The sequence below is a fragment of the Vulpes lagopus genome, chromosome 24 (assembly GCF_018345385.1).
Source record: "Vulpes lagopus strain Blue_001 chromosome 24, ASM1834538v1, whole genome shotgun sequence".
NCBI lineage: Eukaryota > Metazoa > Chordata > Mammalia > Carnivora > Canidae > Vulpes > Vulpes lagopus.
This window is the reverse complement of record NC_054847.1, coordinates 37,813,500-37,837,304: the sequence shown is the minus strand read 5'-3', so window position 1 is coordinate 37,837,304 and position 23,805 is coordinate 37,813,500. Positions and strand designations below refer to the sequence as shown.

Genomic DNA, 23,805 nt, shown 5'->3' with positions numbered 1-23,805 from the left:
ATACGCCCAGAGGTGAGAACATACATAGAAAGTCTGGGAGGATAGGGGTAAAGCAGCTGAACCACAGCAGATTTCTGAAATGCATTAGTGACATCAGGGTGGTGGTGCTACAATGGTGTCTCACAAACCAGCCAGCCTGTCCTCACTGCAAGGCGGAGTGAGGGGAAGGAATGTTCCAGGTGGAAAGAGGTGTGAGGAGGCCAACAGGCTCCTTCTAGTCAAGGTTATGAAGGACGACGGAAGTGGTTAACACGGGTAGAAAGGCTGCTACCCTGGGAGAGAAGCTGTTACATACGTCGGGTCTAGAGTAAAACAATGTAGAACTGGGAGGGTAAAAAGCAAAGAAACTTTTGTTCATAAAAGGGAAGATGATCTTAGCCACAGATGAAACTAAGAAGAAAAAATACAGAGAAATAGGAAGGGAATAATTTCAAATATCAAGGGGGAAAGATGGAACAATATAAACCTCAATATATGGCTCAGGTTTAAGCCCAGGTTTGCATCAGTCATTTTAAGATTAAGTATCACAACCCAACAGGACATATAATCATGATAAAACATCCAATCAATAAATGGGATAGAAAGATACAAAGTCTTTCACACCTGAAGAAACTTGTTGCTCAGAAATTATCAATTTTATTGGCTTTTTGCTTGTCTCTTTTCATAATACTTGCCTTTTGGCACGTTCACTTCTTGATAGCACTTCCACCAAACAGTTTTTGAGACACGGTGAACTTTGGAACAGGAAGGATGAAACAAAAATTCAAATCTATGAGTGATTCCATGTGTTTGAAACTTAAGGGGGAATATCTTTCATGATGTTTCTTTAAAAAATATTTTTGTAGAACTGTATATGTTACCCTAAACATTAAACAGAATACCAAAAAAATCCACATTTATAATTTTAAATAAGAAATAACAGAACTAGAGAGACATATAACCCAAACAAACCCAAGATAGTGTTCCTCAATTTGGTCAGAAGTCTCCATATGAAGCTGAAATGTGCCAACACAGAAATACTGAAAGTAAAGTTCCTAGGACAATAATATACAGTTGAGTTTTAAGTCTTCATAGACTTATTACACTTTTATCCCCAAAAAATTTTGGAATTAGGATTGTTAAATTGTTTTCATACTCAGCTAAAAATCTGAAATCTTATTAAAATTCTTTTTCTAACACTTTTAAATAAACCTAAAAGTAATGGATTGATAAAAATTTATATTCCCACTCCAATTTTTAAAACCTGTAATTGTTCTGTCTGCTTTTAATTTACAACTCAGCAGTCTCATACAGTTGTCACCCTTTTACCTCTGGATAACTCACACTAAAAAATACTTAAATATTTAACATGTAACTAATTCTTTAGAGAATTTCATGATCATTTATCATTTAGATTGTTCTTAGTTGACTCTCCTATACATTTCTTTTTTTAAAAAGTTGGAATTAATCATTTTAATAAAGTTAATTCCTTTTAAGGTAAATGACTAGGCTTCCATATTTAACACAACAGGAAAAATACTCCTTTAAGTATAAACAAGTTTCTTAGAATATTAGTTATAAATATAAAAATTTAGGCGGCTTATCTTATTTAGCATTGGAGACATTTTCTTGGAAATGACAGCACTAACCAAATCCATGAACAGCCTGACAGTCAGTATAGCATAATCCTTTGGAAATGCTTTTCAGGCGTACTAAATACTAGGTCTGATCAACATATATGCAAATAGAAGTTAATTATCTGATGTAGTCACCTTCCCTGTCTTCTACAGAATTTGTCTAACGGTGGATCTGGCAAGGCCTGGAAGGAACATGATCAACTCAGATCCACCTCATGTTCACCCACTTAAAATCTGCATTTTTAACAGCCAGCCATACTTTCATCATCCAAGTAACACCATGTTCGATTACATGCAAACTGTGTTTTGAAGTAGAAGGCAATAATCAGAAAATAAAATGTTAGTGGCAGAAATACCTCCACAGAGTAAACAAAACTTAATGGCAAGTGACTCTCAAACTGGGTAAAAACAACTGTATAGGGGAATTCTGACTCACTGGCCAAAAAAAAAAACAACAGAGTTCACTCTATACAGTTTTTGACATCTAAGTTTATAGCAAAAGTCTTAAATAATGCTTTCAGTTTGGGGGAAAAAAATTCTTCAACATAATGTACTTAGAAATTCCTATTTGACAGTAAAGCTACCTAGCAAAGATGCTACAATTTGGGCAGTGTTAATTTATACTGTTTGTATGCATACATACAAATTTTTTCATTTCATCGGGCTTTTTAAACATGCGTTATGATTTAATTCCTAGTTTTGTTGGCAAAGATGCTTTCTTGCTTATTAGATGTTTACTCAGTAGAAAATGTAAAATTATAGAACTCTGCTCAGTTCCAGCTAGAGACAAATTTTACAGATTGCTTTAAAGAAAGTTCAGCTCTTACAAAACAGCTTTGTAATACAGTTGCTTTTGGATTTTACGTTCATTTTAAGTTTACTTTAAAAATTGCATAAAGAGATTAGGCACTGATCTCATAACTTTTACTAGTTGGAGCTAACCCCAAAACTAAAATGTGGGAAATAATATAGTATCAAAATATTAAATTCTCAAATATACTCCCCAAAAATGTTTTATAAACTGTCCAGTAGTATCAAAATTATCTTACACAGATTCAAAATCAAAGCATTAATTAAGTAAGGTTTTTCTCTTGGATTTCACAACATAAAACATATCTTTTAGCACTGCATCACCCCATTCTTATTTGCAAAAACTATATTAAATATTTATAAAAATTAAGAGTAACATACTTCCACATGCATAAGATACACCGTAACAATTTTGATACTCCTTTAACCTACTTAAAAGTAGATGCTAATTGTATAAAAAGGTCTACTTAAGAGATTTTGGACAGAAACCAGGAAGAGTTGCTCAATAATCCAGAACCAGATGATAAAATGATGAAGATGCTCAAGATTAAGTCCACATACGCTTCAATAACAGACATCATCCATCTCTGAATATTGGATATGTGCTGGCCTGAAAACCAAAGTCCGACTGCAGGACACAGTGTGGGTCCTTCCAGTTCACATTCTGGTATTTTGGCATAAAATGAAGATAGGTCACAAAATCTATGTACGTTTTCAAGTTTGTTTTTTTAAAAAATATATAATACTTGAACCAATCACAGAATAATATATGGCTTAGAATTTATCAGTTTAAGCACTAGGAAAAAAAAATACATCTTTGTTCTGTGGTGACTATTTATTGGTTGGACTGTTTTATTTTCCTCTTCACATTTTCGGTGACTGTTTCCCACTGGTATCATCAACCAGGTCTCGCAGGCGAGATAAATGGTGCAAAGCCCTTCATTAAAAAGTATAAAACACATTATAAAGCAATATTAAGGACTGAACAGACAATGCAGACAGCAACAAATGGTGACTATATTGTTTAACTTTAAAATTAGTATAGAAATGAATTTATAGAATTAGTATCAAACATTTATAATTTCTTTATAAAACTTTGAGATTTGAATAACTGAGGGCTAACAATAATTCATTTAATTAAACATTTACTTTAAAAAATATACTTTTGACAGGTAAGAGGTTTTTCTTTGAAAGTTTGCCAAGAAGTTTAATGATAGGTTTTATTTGTATAACAACTTAACATTTTTTTCATGTCATTTTCACAACAGCTCTGTGAAATTATACCTTTTTCTTTTGGAATACTGTTTATATCATTTAACAAAGTATTTTCATTAAGATGTATATTCAGGATAGCTAAAATTTAAAAAAAGCACTGAAGAATCAGTTACAGTTGACGAAAACTCATTTTTATTGAGCATGAAGGGAAACAAACGACAATTATGTGGTACTATACCAACAACCTGGTTTTTTTCTCTAAAATAAAACTAAGATTATAGGTCAGGTCTCAATGAAGAAAACTTAACTATCCCCCAAACAGACCAAGAAAAGTGAAGGCCCTTAGCTTTCCAGTCTTCCTCTAAAAATATTCTTCCTTTTTCCTCTCTCCTACCATTCATTCAGATCCTTAAGGACCTGATTTATCAGAAAATCTGTTAACTATTTTTCAGATGTCTGATAAATGAGAGACCAACAAAAACAAATAATATTAACAATTATGATGTACAGTCATCTGTTATTAATTTTTAAGTTGAGTTGAAAGGTGGCTGGGATCCCTGGGTGGCTCAGCGGTTTAGCGTCTGCCTTCGGTCCAGGGCATGATCCTGGAGTCCTGGGATCAAGTCCCGCGTCGGGCTCCCTGCATGGAGCCTGCTTCTCCCTCTGCCTAGGTCTCTGCCTCTCTGTCTCTCATGAATAAATAAAATCTTTAAAAATTAAAATAAAAAAGGTGGTAACTACAATACCCTCTTCTACAGTCTCTAAGAGAGGTTTGGTAAATGTATTTTAAATAAGATGTATCTTCCACTTTACCCAGGATATACAGACGCAAGAAACTAGTACTGTTATTTACTGCATTATATCTGTTTCCCTGTACTCTACTTCTTGGACACTTTTACTCAAATGTATTAAGAAACTGGATTTTGCCACCCTTTTTGGCAACTCTAGTTAATTTTTGAGATGGTCATCTTCATTAACTAGATTACAATAACTTACCCAAAGTTACTATGCAATCAGAAATTCTCATTTCTATATCCTATAGTACTATCTTTTTATCTAAAAAATTATTTTCTTTCTCGAGACACATTTATGAGAAAGAATATAATTTGTGAATATACTTTGGACTTAGATCTATATTTTTCTTTTTAGGCTTATTATTTAGCAACCTATGAATTCAAAACAAAGGGGCACATGGCTGGCTTGGTCGGTGGAACATCAGACCCTTGATTTCAGGGTTGTGAGTTCAAGCCCCACACTGGGTGAATCTTAAAAGCGGGGGGAAGAAGGGAGAGGAGAGGCAAGGGGAAGATAGGAAGGAAACAGCAAGGGGCAAACAGCTAGAGTCTTATCTCAATGTTTACAACTCTGAGGGCCAGAGATCCATGGATTTAAAGGGATTATGAAATTGGATGGAGGGAAATTCCTCATCTCTATTTTCACTAAATGCTATCTGTAATTAGCATTTCTTTCCATTAGAATGCAAGCAACAGACCAAAATCTGTGACCTCATATGACATAGAAATCCGAGATATTTTCAATCATATTGTGGTCATTGCATAGATATCAAAATATCTTTTATATTTATCACTTCAAAATTACAATAGTTACATATAATAGTTAGAAAACTAAATTATTAACCCCATTGCTAGAACATATGTAGTCTTTCTGCCAACAGTCCAAAAGTTCTGACATATGACATAAATGCCTACAGTCCAAAAGTTCATATGACATGACACTCATATGACAATATTAGACAACTTTGAGCCTTGCTGCTCATCCACCGAACAGCAAAGTGTCACTGGTAACTGAGATACTGAAGCTTTCCAATACCTCGCCCCCTTCTCTGTTTGCTTATCAGTATGTGAAAGGCAAATAAAAGACCACAAGATGGTTTAACACTTTAATTCAAGTTACCTAAGAGGTCTTCATTCTAATATGTTTTTACAAAATAAATTTTAACTTACCTTTTAAATGTCTTATTTTTATTTATTTGAAGATTTTATTTATTAATTTGTTCAGAGAGAGAACACAAACAGAGGGAGGGGTATAGGGAGGCAGACTCCCCACTGAGCAGGGAGCCTCACTCTGGGGCTTGATCCCAGGATCCCGAGATCATGACCTGAGCTGAAAGCAGATACTCACCGACTGAGTCACCCAGGAGCCTCTTAAATGTCTTATTTAAATGGATTAGCAAAGAAGCACATATTACTAATTAGAAATTCATTCTGATATTTTCATAACTATAACTCAATATAACTGGTTTCCTTTTTAGTCCTACTTTATGTCTTTAAAAACCAACATTAGGGAAAAATAAGAACAATGGGAAGGAAAAAGAGGGGTGCAGTATGATGGGAATGAATAAAAAAGCTAAGTAGAAATGTGAACTCTTCAGTTCAGTTCAGTTCTGTACCTCGGCTACACAATCAGCTAGCAGTTCCTTTCATTTAACCTTTATCTGCCTTGCTAAGAATAAGACAATGTACTTAGAGAAGAGACTATCAAAAGTGATTTGCTATTATGTGTAGGGACAAGCACAGGATAAAATTATAGAAGGAAATCATTCTTGAGTTTCTTTTCTATAAAGTAAAAAAGCAAGCTAATGGGGAAAATAATTTAAGAGTTATGTTACATACAACGCTGAACAAGTCACCTTAAAAACTAAAATAAAAAAAACTTCGTCTTATTGTAAGAATGTAACTATCAATGAACATTAGAATAAATAGAAATCCACTCACAGAAATTCAATAACGGATTGATTAAATGAAGGCAACTTAACTATATTTTATCTTACTGATATTCTGTGCCAAAGCTCCTATTAGTACGGCTATACTGGCTGTTGTTAAATACTGTTTACTGGCCTATATTCAGCCTCGTATCCAGCAACAACTCAGCAAACTGCCGACCATTCCCTTGGTTTTAGTAAAGAACATCAGAATAAAAGAAAAATCTTTGCTCTAGGATGTTTTGCAAATCTGAGAGGTAATTCTACCCCTAGTATAGAACAAAGACCAGAAAATTTAGCAAGAGAACTGAGAAACAGGACAACTTTCCAGCTATCATTAATTCTGCACAGCATGGCCTTTAATACTAAGAACTATAAAATCTTACACATTCATTTCCAAATTATAATTCCAATATATTCCAAAGCCAATACAAACTATTTTTGGATGATTGATGATTTTGCAATCATCTCCTGCTGCTCACCTTTATAGCATATGAGCAATATACTACTGCTCATTCTTCAAAGCCTGGGTAGAGTGGCTGGTGGCTTACATGACAGATAATATTCTAGAAAAAGCCCCTGCTCAAAAACTACAATTTTTTCATTTGCTAAGATGGCAAATTATTCTTATGGAGGTTTCAGTTAGTAAGTTTTTATTGAGTTCCTAATATGTAAATGCATAAGAAAAGCTAAGAATTCTAGGGATACAAAACAATTACAACTTATATTCCTACTAAAAGCAAAATCCCTCTGGAAAAAAACCCCCACATTTTAAGCTACTCAATCATTTACACTTCAGGTTCAGGTCCAGTGAAAGTGGTAATTCTAATGGAAGAACACAAGAAAACGGAGTGGCAGAGTAAATAGAACCCATACTGTAAGAGCTTGGCATTTACTAAGGCTAATGAAAGACATTTTAAAACTGGTTAGCAATCAAACTGTTAAAAACAAAAATTGTTATTTGAGAGGTGGGGAAGATATAATACGACTTTCATCCTAGGAAAAGTCATTAAACCACCCAAAATACAATCTGCAACTTTTTTTTTTTTAAAGATTTACTTATTCATGAGACACACACAGAGAGAGGCAGACACACAGGCAGAGAGACAAGCAGGCTCCATGTGGGGAGCCCAATGTGGGACTTGATCCCAGGTCTCCAGGATTAGGCCCTGGGCTGAAGGTGGTGCTAAACTGCTGAGCCACCTGGGCTGCCCAATCTGCAACCTTTGAAGAAAACGTTTATTTTGAATTATGAAAAGACCATAAACCTAACCAGAACAATTTGAATTTCAAATTGTCCTTAAAATCTACAGATTATGGGCAGCCCAGGTGACTCAGTGGTTTAGAGCCACCTTCGGCCCGCGGTGTGGTCCTGGAGACCTGGGATCAGGTCCCACTCCCACGTCGGGCTCCCTGCATGGAGCCTGCTTCTCCCTCTGCCTGTGTCTGTTCCTCTCTCTCTCTCTATCTCTCATGAATAAATAAATAAAATCTTAAAAATATAAAAATAAAAATAAAATAAAAAATATCTATGTTATAAACAATGAAAACATATACTAACATACTTCTAAAAGTTTAAACTTACTTCCTAACAGAACAAATGCCTTACTAATAACACTTCTGAAATGTAAGTAAAAGCCAAATTAAGATTGCCCCAGCTAATCCAACAGAATCAACAGCTAAAAGCCATCTAACAAAACATAAATCTTACTCTCTCTGAAAATTGCATTCTATATGTAAGCAAGATTATTATCTAAGCTAGAAAAAAGCTGGTACTACTAAAAAAAAATTTAGGTATTAGTAAAAGCACCTACAATTAGTATCAATTTTTGTGCTCATTTAATTACTTATGACGCAGTATTCACCTTCACCAAGAAAAACATCTTCCAGGCTACATACTTTAACACAGAAAACTACATTTAAGTCTGTGACCCACATTCAACATAAATGTTAAGAGGGGCACCTGGGTGGCTCAGTTGGTTAACCATCTGCCTTCAGCTTAGGTCATGATCCCAGGGTCCCAGGATCAAGCCTGGCACTGGGCTCCCTATTCAGCAGGGAACCTGCTTCTCTTTCCCCCCTCCAACCCTCCTCCCCCACTGCTTGTGCTCTCTTGTAATCTCTCTCAAATAAGTAGATAAAATCTTAAAAAAAATTTTTTTTTTAATAAAAAATGCTTTTAAGATACATGAAAAGCTTGAGGTCATCTACTTTAAATTTCAAAGCAGAATGAAGTCTTTATCCTAGATAATCAATTGAGGCCCTTGCATCAGTCTAAATAGATAATGCACCACTACCATTAATAAGAAGAGTGTTAGGAACACAGGCTTTAAAATCAGACTATCTATCTGATCTGAATCCTACCTCTACTCTTACCAGCTATGTGACCATGGACAAGGTACTTTGCTACTTCATCTTTATTACCTAATTAAAAAATAATAATAATACTTAACTTCATAGAGTTGTAAAGATCACATGAATTACATTCAAAAGCACTAAGAACACTGACACCTGGTAAGCGTTCAATAAATGTTAGTTATTATCATAATTCACTGACTCCTAGATAGGAACACTATATCCAAGTACTATGGCAAGCTATAAAGAAAGAGGTATTACTTCTAGCCAGAAAATTATAAGTAGAGGGGGAAAAATCATACATACATATATTTTTAAACTATGGAAACAAAAAAATGTGTGTGCATATGTGTATACACACACATACGCATACATATCATGGCAATTAGAGTCCTAAGTTTACATGTCTAGTGTTTCACTTTTCCACCACTTCCTGAGAAAACCAAAATCCTCAGCAAATTCTGAAAGGACAAAAGGTAGACAATATTTGTGTAGCCCCACTTATAGCCAAGTGAAATGATGTTACTAAAGTAAAAAATTTCAATCTTAGCGTGTCTTAAAGTTCAATATTCCATCTTCCGAGGGCACTGCATATTCACACAACCAAACCCATAAATAAAGACCATTTCCTCTGCCAACACCATGACCATAGGAAACATATGTATTAGTCTCCATATTTTTACTTAAGATAATGCAACTAAGGAAAAAGGTTGATCAATACCCTTACAGTATTTAGACCTATCTTTATATCCGGAACATTATGTCCACTTGAGGTTTCTGTGGAGATATGTCAAATAATGACACATTTATGATTACTATATTTATTCTAGGAAATACATAAAAACATATTTCATGAACAAGTTGTTCTTCCATGATATCTATACCAATACTATCTCAAATTTAGTCAGAAATGAGAAGAGAACTCTTTTAAGCCACTCACATCCATTATACTTAGGTGTCTAAGGTTATCTCATTAGGTCCTAAGAACATTTTAATAGGAAATAGTACAACAGAGAACTTCAGGATTAAACAATATGTTCCATGAAGCTTAAATATACCAAGTATATCTATTCTTAGAACTACTTAATTTCTCCTATAATCTTCTGATTTCAAAAGAATGGCTAAAATGGATTTGTATCCATACATATTCAGAAATTAGTAGAGAATACTTACTTTTGAAGTGACCTAGTAATAGGAACCATACTTTCCTTCAACTGCAATTTAGAGAAATTGTCTTCTGAAACCTATTATTCAAAACACCAAATATAACAAGATATTGAAAGTATTAAATAACTATAAAATTAAAATCCTATTTAATATGTGAATAATAAGAATAAAAAACATTGCATTTCCAAGGAAGTAAGACTAGCAAATAATTTTCATTAAAGTATTAAATATTTTTTTATTCTACGGGTGCCTGGGTGGCTCAGTTGGTTAAACATTTGCTTTTGGCTCAGGTCATAATCCCAGGGTCCTGGGACTAACCCCTACATCAGGCTCCTGGCTCACCCCCTTGGCTTATGCTGTTAACTCTCTCAATAAATAAAGTCTTTTAAAAAAATATATTTCTCTTTATTCTAAAAATCTAACTACTGCTTAGGTTCATCTTTTTTTTCTTTTTTTTTTTAAATTTTATTTATTTATTTATGAGAGACACACAAAGACAGGCAGAGACACAGGCAAAGGGAGAAGCAGACTCCCTGCAGGGAACTCAATGCAGTACTTGATCCCTGGACCGGGGATGACGCCCTGAGCCAAAGGCAGATATGCTCAACTGCTAGGCTACTCAGGCGTCCCTAGATTCATCTTTCACGTATGCTTCTAAATATATGTCCAATATAAATAAAACCTTGACTTGAAATTGTAACTGTAAGAACAAGATTATGTCTCAACAAGGTCTAAAAAAGGATGGGATACACTCTGTATGTTAATATAATCATTAAAATGTATAGACAAAAATTAAGAAATAAAATTCAGGGGTAGCCCATGTGGTACAGCGGTTTGGTGCTGCCTGTAGCCTGGGGTATGATCCTGGAGACCCGGGATCAAGTCCCACATCGGGCTCCCTGCATGGAGCCTGCTTCTCCCTCTCCCTGTGTCTCTGCCTCTCTCTGTATGTGTCTATGAATAAATAAATAAAATCTAAAAAAAAAAAGAAAAAAAGAAATAAAATTCAGAGTGTGACAGTTCCCAAGAGCTGATCCATTTATTGGTAATTAGAACTGAATTTCATAAAGCTCTACTGAATAAGAGTAACCAAATAATGATAATAAAAATATTTATTATTTACCAGCTATTAAGTTTTTATCTGGTGCCAAGTACTATGATAGTACTTCATATAGTTTATCTCAATTTATCTTCTCAACCTCATTTTACAGAAGAGGAAGCTGAAACTCAAGAGGTTAAGTGATTTGTACAAATATTGTACTTGCTAATTAAGTAGCAGAATTAAAATTCACAATCAGATTTGGGAGAATATAAATTCTCTGTAAACACTATACTATTAAGAAGAAAATTCAATCCCTACAGAACAGCAGCCCAATGCACAATGCGATTTCTAACTTCCTAGGAAATACCCAAAAAAAACAATGTTTTTAAAAATTTTTTTATTTTTAAAGATTTTATTTATTTATTCCTGACAGACACAGAGAGAGGGAGAAGCAGGCTCCATGCAGGGAGCCCGATGTGGGACTTGATCCCGGGTCTCCAGGATCATACCCCAGGCTATGGGGTATGATCTCTCTCAGAGAGAGAGAGGCAGAGACACAGGCAGAGGGAGAAGCAGGCTCCCTCCGGGGAGCCCGATGCAGGACTCGATCCTGGGGCTCCAGGGACATGCCCTGAGCCAGAGGCAGATGCTCAACCACTGAGCCACCTGGGTGTTCCCCCAGTGGTTTTAAAATAAAATTTTCCATCAACTCTAAGTACCAAACTAAGTAGCAAAACGAAATTTCAAGAAGACAAAGGTTATGTGGAGAAGTCTAAGGTTGAAAAGGTTTTCCAGGCATCTCCAAACATAAATGCAAAAAGTCAGATTTATACAGATAATTTTGTAGGGCATTAAAAAACAACACCTACAATTCTTTCATATTACAGTTGTAACACTATTGTATCTACATAAGATGTTATATTTACAACTATAAACCAAATAGAACAATCCATTCAGGGATACACACAACTGCAGAAATCTAATAGTATTAAATCTGGGTAAGTTACCTTCTGAAAAAATAATAGCACAACTCTACAATATGTTATGTGGCATGCTTATTAACATAAAACTAAAAGTCAAGCCGAAAAAGATCTAGGAAGAAATCTTATATCTACATAGATCTCAAGTCACATTCACAGATTTCAATTCATAAATCAAGTTTGTACTTACTTGCTTAATCTCTTCTCTCAGTTCTGCTGTTTTATTCTGATTAAAACTTTCTTGTACTGCTTGAAGATTAAATAACATTTGTTTTAGGGCTTCAACAGGACCATGATGTTTCCCTCCAGAAAGGGTACAACTCTGAGGTTAAAACAGATGAATCATTAACCAAGCAATTCATGGAGGAAAAAAGTTACACACATACACACATACATATATATATTAAAGGGTAATAACCTTACAGTATTTTTAAATTTTATTAATGAGAGACGGAGAGAGAAAGAGAGAGGGGGCGGGGCAGAGAGAGAAGCAGGTTTCATGCAGGGAGCCTGACGCGGGACTCGATCCCGGAACCCCAGGATCAGGCCCCGGGCTGAAGGCGGTGTTAAAGCACGGAGTCACCCAGGCTGCCCTTGTCTCCGCTCTTTTCAATGAACAGTACAGTACATCTTCACATTTGCGATGCATTCACTTAGACATTTAAAATCATAGATTTTTAGAGCTAAAAAGTCCTCAGAGCCCAGGTAGGCTGACATTTTCTTTTTGGGTATGTAAACGAAGCTGGTTATCAGCTGAACAATGACTAGAATTTCAAATATAGCATTCTCTAAATGCAGTATGTTTTCACAGAGAATGCTAGTTTTCACCTATTCATTGGCCACACATTCCTTGCTACCTAAAAAATACTCATACCTTAATTATCACTGATCTTACCTGTGTCCAAGAAGGGCAACAGCACTACATAAGAGAATCTATAAGATATATTTTTAAACTTATTTTCTAAAGTCTTCTTACCAACCTATTATTTTTACATCTTCCAAATGAGTGCTGTATCCTGATAACTATCCACATAGTGGCAAACAAGCCACACAACAGATTTCAGCATAGACAATATAATATACATAGTATTTAAACTTTAAGCTGTTGACAAGCACAAAAAATATTAGAAATAGGCTCTCATGGTGAAGAGATTCAAAGTTAAGCACACTCTCCACAGTTACATGAACAGAGTATAAGAAATGGGATGTAGAAATGTAAAGTGGTACAGCAGCTATGGAAAATAGTATGGCAATTCCTCAAAAACTTAAACAGAATTACCACATGATCCCCTTCTGGTTATATACCTAGAAGAAGTAAAAACAGAGACTCAAACAGATTATTGTACACACCTATTTATAATAGTATTATTCACAATAGCCAAAAGGCAGAACCAGCCCAAGTATCCATCACAGATGAATGGGTAAACAAAACATGGTACAAACAATGAAGTATTATTCAGTCTAAGAAAGGAAGGAAATTTTGACATATGATACGACATGGATGGAACTTCAAGACATCAGGCAAAGCAAAATAAGCCAGTCACAAAAAGAAAAATATTGCAAGATTCTTCCTGTATGATACTATAGATTGAACTGTGCTCCTAACCACCATAAAAAATTCATGTTGAAGCCCTAACCTCAAAAGCAGCTCTATTTGGAGAACGGACTGTGAGGTAACTAAGATTAACTGAGGTCATGTGGGTGGGGCCCTAACACCACAGGATTAGTGTCCTTCTGATAAGAGACCCTGGAGAACTCAAAAGACCATTTGAGGACACTGTGAGAAGGCAGCTATCTGTAAGCAAGGAAGAGAGCCTTCACCAGGAACAGAACCAGCCAGTACCTGATCTTCTATTCCTCAGCCTTTAGAATCATGAGAAATAAATTTCTATGGTTTAAGCCACCAGGCCTATGGTATGTTTTTTAACATAGTAGACTAAAACACATAAGATTTCTAGAGTAGTCAAATTCAGAGACAGAAAATAGAATGGTGCTAACCAGACCCTGGGCAGAACAGAAATGGCGTGTTAGTACTGAATAGGTAGTTTCAGTTGGGGAACATGAAAACGTTCTAGAAATAGTGGTGATGGCTGTACAACAATGTGAAGGATGTGAAGGTACTTACTGCACAGAACTGCATATTTAAAAATGGTTAAAATAAGTATTATGTTGTATATATTTCACCAAGTTTTGTAAAATAAAGAAAAATAACAAGGCTTAAGGATCCAATTAGCCTCAGGCACCTGGGTGGCTCAGTTGGTTGACCCTCTGACTCTTGGTTTTGGCTCAGGTCATGACCTCTGGGTCGTAGGATCAAGCTCCGAGTTGGGAAGTCTGCCTGGGATTCTCTTCTTTCCCTCTCCCTCCGTCCCATCCTCCCCCAACCAAATAAAAATAAATACATTTAAAAAAAAAAAAAAGATCCAATTAGCTTTATACTCCTGACTCTAACCCTCGCAGACAGCACCTGAAGCATTATCTGTAAATTACCTCCATCCAGCCACTGACTTAGAAGAATTTCTAGTCGCCTGATGGCAACCATAAGAGCTACAAAAGCCTGCCTCTGGAGTGAATTTTTCTTTCCCTTTTTTTTTGTTTTTAAAGATTTATTTATTTATTCATGAGAGACACAGATGAGAGGCAGAGACATAGGCAGAGGGAGAAGCAGGCTCCATCCATGCAGGAAGCCCGATGTGGGGCCCAATCCCGGATCCCAGGATCACACTGAATCAAAGGCAGATGCTCAACTGCTGAGCCACCCAGGAGTGAATTTTTCATTCATACTAGTGATCAGAGTTCCAAAAAAGAAAACTAAAAAAACAGATTATATGAACTGTCTGGGCCATTCACTAATGAACTTTTAATAAATGTTGGTATGTCTGAATGTCTGATAGAATTTGTCCTGAGACTCGTCACTGAAACCTGGTAGTGAATGTCTTGGAGTATATCTTTTTGTATAGCTATCTCAGAACTACAGTAATGTTTCACATATTAAAAAAGCAAATAATTTAAACCAAATAGAATGTGGTTTAAACCCAATATATACCATAAAAGTGAACCACCTGACAGTATTAAAATTGAACAACATGACCACAACCACAACTGAAGGAGTTGGGAAGAAAATAATTAACCAAAGTAACTTTTGAAAGCAGTACTTTTTGATATTTTAAGGCCAAGATCAAAAGAACTATATATATAAATAATGTGATGTAGGTAGTAAATTTGTTTCTTACAGGCATATGGAGTATGCCTCGTAAGAGACACAGGAGAGCTTGCTTCCTCCCTGTTCTCTGCCATGAGAGATCATATGGAGAAGATGGCCATTTGCAAACTAGAAAGCAGGACCTCACCAGACACCTTGATCTTCGACTCCTCAGCCTCCAGAACTGTGAGAGATAAATGTCTGTTGTTTAAGCAACCAGGTCTGTTGCATATGTATTACAGTATAAATATAGCGTATTTTATACAGTAGCCCAACTAACACACATACAATAAATCAATGATATCAATATATCGTGAACCTTTGGTTATGATGAACTGAAAAGGGCATAGCATGATCTCTGTTGCATTCTTGTCAAAAGCATAACCTCATTCTAATCATGAGTAAACCCAAATTAAGGAACTATACAAAACCAACTGACCAGTACTCTTATACAGTGTCAAGGTCATGACAGATAAGGAAAGACTGAAGAACTGTCACAGACTGAAGTAGATTAAAGAGACATGAAACTAAACACAATGTTGGATCTTGGAACAGGACACTGGTAGAAAAACTAGTCAAATTAGTGTAAGGTAGAATTGTACCTATGTTAATCCTTGTTTCTGGTCATTATACTATGGTATATGATAATATTAGGGAATCTGAAAAAAGGTGATAAGAACTTTCTACACATCTTTAAAAATTATTAAAAACAAAACAAAACAAAAACACCCTGGTAATGAGATTATGTGTGTCTTGGCAGGGGAAAAGGGACCAGTTGGTTAATCTTTTACACTCATCCATCTCAAACTTAAAAGAACTTCCCCAAATTTGTTCCTCTACCAGTTTTCTTTAATTAAATGCCACCACCCAATCTTTTAGCTCCTTGACTCAAGCATCTCGGATTCATTCTTTGAATTCTATCTCCATCCTACTAAGTCTACCTTCAAAATACATGCCAAGTCTACTCGTTTCTGACTACCTCCAATGTACCCACCCTAAGCCAATCCTATCCAGAAAGATGACAAAAGTTTCTTAACTGGGTTCCCTGCTCCTTCAGTTTTAAGTCTATGCTCCATATAGCTGTCATTTTATAGTTTAAAATCTAGATCTGATTGTTTCATTCTTCCACTCAAAACCCTCCAGTGGCTTCTCATCTCACCTAAATAAAACATAAAATCTTCATTCTATCACTTTTAAGACCCTACATGATCGATCTGGTTCCTGGTTACCTCTCCATCTTACCTCTTATCATCCTTTTCCTTGTTCATTCTGATTGAGCTACCCTACATTCCTTTGAACATGCCAAATGTAATTCTGCCTTGGGGTTTCTGCACTATTACCTCTAAATGTAAAGTTATTTCCCCATGTATATTTGGCTTATTCACTCATTTTAGGTTTTTGCTCAAATATCACCTCATTAGATAGGTCATTCCTGACTACCCTAACTAAAATTATACCTCATTTTTCTATCCCAACTAATTTTTCTTCATACTTGCAGTACTCCCTTATATATCACATACTATTTTTTTACCTTGTCTAATTGGAATAAAAAATCCAAGGATTTCCTCCCTCTTATTTACTAGTAGAAATACAGTTCTTATAAAAGTGCTTAGTACTCAAATATTTGCCAAAGAAATATTTGATAATTAAGCTTTACTTACCCAATATCTATAATAGTACCTTACACAAAGTTTTAAGGTCAAACATTCTGATAGCCACTACTTTCTCTAGTAAATTTCACAGGAGGAATTTATTTTATTAAATTTTGCAGCTAATTTCTGAGTGCTCAAATCTTCCACATTTTAAGACCCCAAAAGAATGATCTAGTATTTAACAGCCATGGTTATATTTCTATATTAAATGATATATAATTTCTTATATGCACATATAAACACTTATACTTTAGGGTTACTGCAAGCACATATGTTGATTTTGCAAAACTGGATAATAATTTTTCAATTTTAAATTATAGAAATTTATAATTTTCTAAAGTTAGAAGCACAACTCTCAATAATCAACCATTGTATGGGAAAATATAACATACTCTATAATGATATGCTTTGTAGACTACCCCAAAAAACAAAACAAAAAAACCATGATAATTTAAGCTCTCTGTAGAGTTCAATCCCAGGTCCCCCTATTTAAGAATACTTAAAACAAAATCATCAATATTCTAGGAGCAATGGTTTTATGCAATTGTGTTGAACAAAAGGGAATTTGTGTTTGTTTGTTTTAAAGATTTTATTTATTTATTCATGAGAGACACAGAGAGAAAGAGAGGCAGAGACATAGGGAGAGGGAGAAGCAGGCTCCATGCAGGGAGCCCGATGTGGGACTCGATCCCGAGTCTCCAGGATCAGGCCCTGGACTGAGGGCAGATGCTAAACCGCTAAGCCACCCAGGCTGCCCCAAAAGGGAATTTGAATCATTTTTTTGTTTCAACATCTTAGAAATTGAAATCTGTATATTAGTCATAAATCTTTTTTAAGAAGTTAATAAAATTCTCTTTTAATAAGTTTAAAAGATTTAACTTCACCCACCTGATTATCATTATTTAAAAAATCTTCAAGGAACCCGTTAGCACACTTTGCTTGTGAAGTTTGTTGAGGACTATCATCAGAGTTAACAGGAACAGGAGACTTGCTAAATAGGATTTAAGGATACAAGATAGTAATCAAGTTCCCAATTTGTGAAAATTATTGTATAATTGAATGCGTATCATTTAAACACAGTCACCAAGAAACAATCATTATAGATATGATTCATATTGATTTTGCTTGGTAATTCCTTCATCTTCTCCCTAAACTGATACCAGAATCTAGCCCTATCTCCTTGTTTTTCCTTTAAAGCTTTAAAAAATAACTGTGAATAAAGTAAAAACATCAGTCTTAAATGAAACAAATAAGCCTTCAACTATAGGGTACACTCCGAAAGCTTGTTTTAAATAAGCAGTACATTTTTCCAAATTAACACAGTTACCCATTTATAATAAAACCCCCCACAAATATAGGAGTTTCTATTGGAATGGCAGTTACGTGCTCTTCCATGTCAAAGCAATAGGACTTGCCCTTGAGAACTGGTATTAACATAGATGATAGATTACAGTGGGGAAAAAGATCGATTTTCAAATTAAAATTCCTGAGTTCAAATCCCAATCCCATGCACTATGTGACTATATGTAACTTATTTATCTAAATTTCAGTTTTACATTTGCGGTCCCACTTATCTCGCAGAAGTACTATATAAATTAACTCTATGTACCTGGAACATATAGATACTCAACAAATACTAGTTCTTGATGTTTCAAGGGATAGCAGAACAAAGGGCAAACCCAGCAAAAGTCAGAATTTTCCCAGAACGAATTCTATTAGTCACAAAGAGCACACAAATTCATTCTCTTATTTATATATCAACATAAAATGTATTTCTAACCCAAGTTACTCAGATATCAAAGAATCTTTCTATAACATTTAAATGTCACAATTCTGAATTTTTCTTATTAACACTAGTTCATTATTGACTCATTTGATTTGTAACTTACTATGAGCTTTTCTTGCTCCCAAGTAGTCTTTTCGCCCATTCTTTACCAAAGGAGTTTGCACATCCATCCGCTACCATCAAAAAGCATTTATTGGATTACTGAAGAGGAGTGTGGGGTTCAAGGGGATTCATTATACTATTCTTCTACTTTTGTATTTCTTTGAAATGTTCCATTATAAAAATGTCAAACAAAAAAAAGTAATTATCTGATTGTGTTCTACCTTCTAGTATACTACCTTGAGTACTTCCTAGTCAATTTTTGTTTTGATGATAGATTATCAATAAGTTGTCAACATCACACAGAACTTGTCAGATCTATTCCTTCTTCTCACAATCTATCATTCATTTTATGTACAAACATATCCACCACAATATGAATTCAATCTTCTAGACGTCCACTTCTATATATAAGGTCCTGGGCCAAACCAATGATTGTAATAATAATTATATAAGCATAAATTATATATCTAATTACATAACACACTAGATGCATTAAAAAATTTTACTCTTAAACACTTCTTATACTACTTGCTCACTCATTTTGGTTGCAATGAAAGCAAAGCATTACAGTTACGGTACTTTACAAAGACCAACTGACCAGAAAATAAGAAATTGGAAAAAAAGTTTAAGAATTAAGTGAATACAAAAAAAAAAAAAAAGGAATTAAGTGAATAAAGATACTATCAAACCAACAATTGAAAAATGAAGCTAAATATAGAAAAAAATATTCTGGATAATCATCACCACTGTTAATAATTACAAGAGCTCATCATAAGTCAAAAATTGTCCTAGTACCTTATATATATTTTCTAATCAAACAAATCCTCAAAGCAACCCCAAGTAGAAGAACTTATTATAAGATCTTATACAAGGTAGAAGTAACTTGTACAAAGTAGAATTTGTACAAAACAGTAATAATTAGTAAAACAGCAGAAGTGTAACTTGTATAAGGTGTCAGCAAAGAACTCACAGAGCTGGGACTCTAAACCATAACTATAGTCAGCATCCACATTCAGAAAAATAAGATGTTCAACTGAGAAGTGATAAAAAATGGATCCAGAGGGGATCCCTGGCTGGCTCAGTGGTTAGTGCCTGCCTTTGGCCCAGGGCGTGATCCTGGAGTCCCAAGATTGAGTCCCACATCAGGCTTCTTACATGGAGCCTGCTTCTCCCTCTGCCTGTGTCTCTGCCTTTCTCTGTCTCTCTCATGAATAAATAAAATATTAAAAAAAAAATGGATCCAGAAATTAACAGATTCTGTCTATAACAGAGTACAAAAGAACCAAAGTTTAGCAAACAGAAGATCAGAAATTACCTGAGCCTAAGGCAGGATATAGGGTCACCAAGAACGCATTGCTGATGAGTTCAGATGTAATAATATCACTAAGAAAAAAAGCTTTCCTACCTAAGCTCAATTCTTACTCCACACTCATATTCAAAGGTATTTAGGTAAACAGTGTTTAAATTATTCTTGGAAACTGTATCACAGAAAGGCTAAACACACAAACGAAAACAATCTTAGAAACTACAAAAATTTATACCACACCAAAAAAACACACCACCATTTAAGGAAAATAACAACTATGCGAAAGTAAAATGTAAAGAAATGGATAACTGCATAGCTCTACATATGGAGGGAATATAGAGAGGAAAAAAACTTACAGTAAAAAGAAAATAACAAGAATTTCACAGCACTCCTCAATCTGCAAAATAGTTGGTTTTGGCTATGATTCCTCGTATTAAACATAAATCAATATTTTACAATTCAACACAAGAAAAGTAAAAAAAAAAAAAAAAAGACAAAGGTTATACAATGTGCCTAGGGTTATGAAACACTACACCACCTTGTGGTAACAACTGAAAAATGCAATTTAAAGAAACAAAAAGCAATATTCTGTACAATTAACATGTCATTATCATTGTGTTACTTAAAAAATAAATCAACTGTTCACGTGACATTTTTCATTTGGAAAACTAAGAGTTTTTCCACTGTAACTTACGTACAAAGTAACAGGAATATTTTCCCATGATCTTTCTGCTTCAAGTTTATCTAATGAACAAGGACTATCATCCTTTTTTGTAGACTTCGGTAACTCTTCAGTACAATGCTCTAGATTTCTCTTGGCCTTCAGGATAAGCAATTCAATCTTGTCACCTAATGTAAAAGATTGAATTAAGAAAAAACAATAAATGCAAAGCACAGCAAAATCTCAAAGGCAACAAATAAGAATTAAGATAATTTGGAATACATACATAACTGTAACAACTTTTTTAGAACATTTCAAAGAAGGGGGAGAAAAGACATTTCCTAGGCACAAAATGCTACATAAATGAAGACTGTAAGTGTTCAAAAGATTTATCATCTGATCACTATATCAAGAATATAAAATAAAAGCTCCTAGATGAGGGGCACGTGGGTGACTTAGTTGGTTAAGTTCTGCCTTTGGCTCAAGTCATGATCCCAGGGTCTCGGGACTGAGCCCAGTGTTAGGCTCTCTGCTCAGCTCAGCAGGAAGCCTGCTTCTCCCTCTCCCTCTTCCTGCTGCTCCCCGTTTGTGCTATCAAATAAATCAAATCTTAAAAAAAAAAAAAAAAAGCATCTCCTAGACATGAAGTCAAATTTACAGCAGTTTGGTTCTTAAAAACAAAACAATTACCACTGAAGGGCTTTTTGGTTGGTCCTGGGAGAACTGGATTCTCACACTGACATTGGCTATGTTCAGAATCACATTTACATTCAATAATTAATCCTTTATCATCACTCAAGGAATCTGAAATGTTTGAGGGTTCAAAAGAGTATTCAAAACAATCTAATTTATTCATAAGTCGAGAAGTTCTTTGTGCCTGGTAACTATGCCTAGGGGAACACTGTTCTTCTTTAAATATTTTAGAAATCCTTTGACTCTTTGTATCAGGTAGCAAGTCTTGATGATGGAGCCAGACTGGGTATGTGAAGTCAGGTAGACTAGTTATTCCTGAAACATTAAGGTCAGATTTCTGGCTAGTGAGCCATCTTGGGTAATTCTTTTCACAATTGTGTTCTGAACTGTCCTTGAAAGACAATTTCTTGGAAAATGATAAAGATGGTTCTGAAATGCATTTATTAGTCTTATTCACAAGTTTTGGGTTTTTTAGCCTACCACGATGCCTTCCATTTATATTTGTATATATAACAGGAGTAATTACGTTATCCTTGCACAAAGGAGTGGAAGGTTCTTGAAAATTTTGTTTCTTTTCAGTATCCCATGAACTCAGTCTTCCAATGCACTTCTTGTTTTTCTTGCTAATTCGGTGACTTAATCCAATGTCAGTGAAAGAAAATGATCCATCTGCTGGAAGTTTTAATAGATCATCAGTTGTTAGGCTAATGGAGTCTATGTCATTAATAGTCTTTCTTCTACAAAATAAGGATGAAGAGCTCTTTTTGGGATCAAGATTTTCAAAAGCTGAAAAACAAAGCATACTTCTGCTTATTTTCCTATATCACACTCCTATAACAATACTTAATAATATTCAACAGTAGATAGAATGAAGAATTTAAGAATCATTTCTGCTGCTTTCCCTTATCTTCACTAATGCTTTGATTAAAAGTATAAAAGGTATAGGCTGATGGAATACAATGTGCTTTTTTTTCTCACATCTAATTTGTTTTAACTAAGTCCTAGACTTTTGTCTCCAAATTTTCCTGTATTCTTTATTGTTTCTTCAACTTTTTAAATCCAGACATACCTGATGCACAAATACATTTACATTAATACTGGTCACTCAACACTGGCTGCAACATAGGAGAAAAATATGCTATTAAACTAGGTGGAAAAATAATCTGCCTACTAACCCTGCAATAGCACTAACACTGAGAGAACAGCCATTCTAACACTCCTCTGGAATATACTGTCCACATACGTCTAAGAGTGGAATGCAAATTTTTTCCATACCAGGACCATCCTATAAGTACTCAGTGAAGTGTTAACTAGGTCATCAACAAATATAGTCTCCGAACTGGTCTCTGTGAAAGCCTTATCAAGGAGAAACTCTTAACACTGTATAGTACTGTCCCACAGAATACACATCAGGAAGGCTGACAGGGTCTTATTCTGTCAACTGGGATTGACTAAGCATGAATTCAGAAAGACTGAGGTCTGTATAAAGTTACTAAGATGGTTAATGAAACCTAGAACAACCAAGTCAATGCTCTTTCCATTATGCTATGATAAAATGGCTTAAGGGTTTAGGATCAACCACTTGCTACTATCAGTTACATTCATCAGCTTCCTCTCCAAGGTCACAAGAAGATGTTAGCTGAAAATTCCTAAGAACCAGAGAATTACAGAATCATTTAAGAAAAGTATCCAGACCTCAATATTATGAAAGTTATTTTTTTTTTACCCCAAAGGAAGAAAAAAAGTTACCTAGTTTTTCAAGGCTACAATACATCCCTCAAATGCTTTAAATCAGTGGAAAACACACACACACACACACAACAGCATACCATTGTTTGCTTTATAAATACAGTTGGAGAATTCTGGCACATGAGCAGAACATCTACCAGCGTTAACCTTTCCCATGCTTGCACCACGATACATTTGGTGGCTTGAATCAAAATCATCAATGTAGGCCTGCAGAGCCTGAGACGCAGAACTATACAGTTTATTCTTATACTGAAAAGAGCCATCAGAGTTAGAGGAATTACTACCACTCAGGCTGCAGCTTGCTAACAGAGAAGATACTGAAGATTCCCGAGAACAAACTCTGTGTTTTGGAATTGATTTTGCCATGGCTTCTTCAAAATGGGTCATTTCTATTCATTTCTCTTAAAAACTGTAACTGAAAAAAAAAAACTGTAACAGAAAAACAAAAGGTTAAGATTCCATTAAAAGGAGTAATAGTCTCATAAAGAGAAATTACTAAATATGCAAACATTTTATAATATACTTTAAAGAATAAAATTCATTTCTATTATCCTTTTTAGGAAATGTGCATTATAGATTTTCTATTATTTAATTATTACGAATTCCTTCATCACTGATTTAGAAATAGAAATAGTTATTGAGTACCTGTTATGTGCCTGAATTTTATATACATAATTATCTGAGAATAGTACCAAGGGAAGAGTAATCATTTTTAAGTCCTAAAAACTACTGATGTACAGTCTTTTC

The 23,805-nt window shown here is 34.8% G+C and overlaps 1 protein-coding gene across 2 annotated transcripts in view; it reads right to left on the bottom strand.

Annotated features, from left to right (window-relative positions):
* Positions 1-613: 613 nt before the first annotated feature.
* C24H18orf54 (chromosome 24 C18orf54 homolog) overlaps positions 614-23,805 on the bottom strand; it is a 25,459-nt gene continuing 2,267 nt past the window's right edge. The window contains exons 2-8 of one of the 2 annotated variants that reach the window (XM_041739804.1): positions 23,139-23,487; positions 21,307-22,095; positions 20,654-20,804; positions 17,650-17,752; positions 12,098-12,229; positions 9,892-9,962; positions 614-3,363 (exon numbers count right to left, since the gene is read on the bottom strand). In XM_041739804.1, coding sequence (XP_041595738.1) covers positions 3,291-3,363; positions 9,892-9,962; positions 12,098-12,229; positions 17,650-17,752; positions 20,654-20,804; positions 21,307-22,095; positions 23,139-23,445 — 1,626 coding nt within the window. In that variant the 5' untranslated portion in view covers positions 23,446-23,487 and the 3' untranslated portion in view covers positions 614-3,290. Of the gene's footprint in view, positions 3,364-4,296; positions 4,349-9,891; positions 9,963-12,097; positions 12,230-17,649; positions 17,753-20,653; positions 20,805-21,306; positions 22,096-23,138; positions 23,488-23,805 lie in introns of those variants that run through there. The other variant, XM_041739805.1, reaches the window with a different exon arrangement.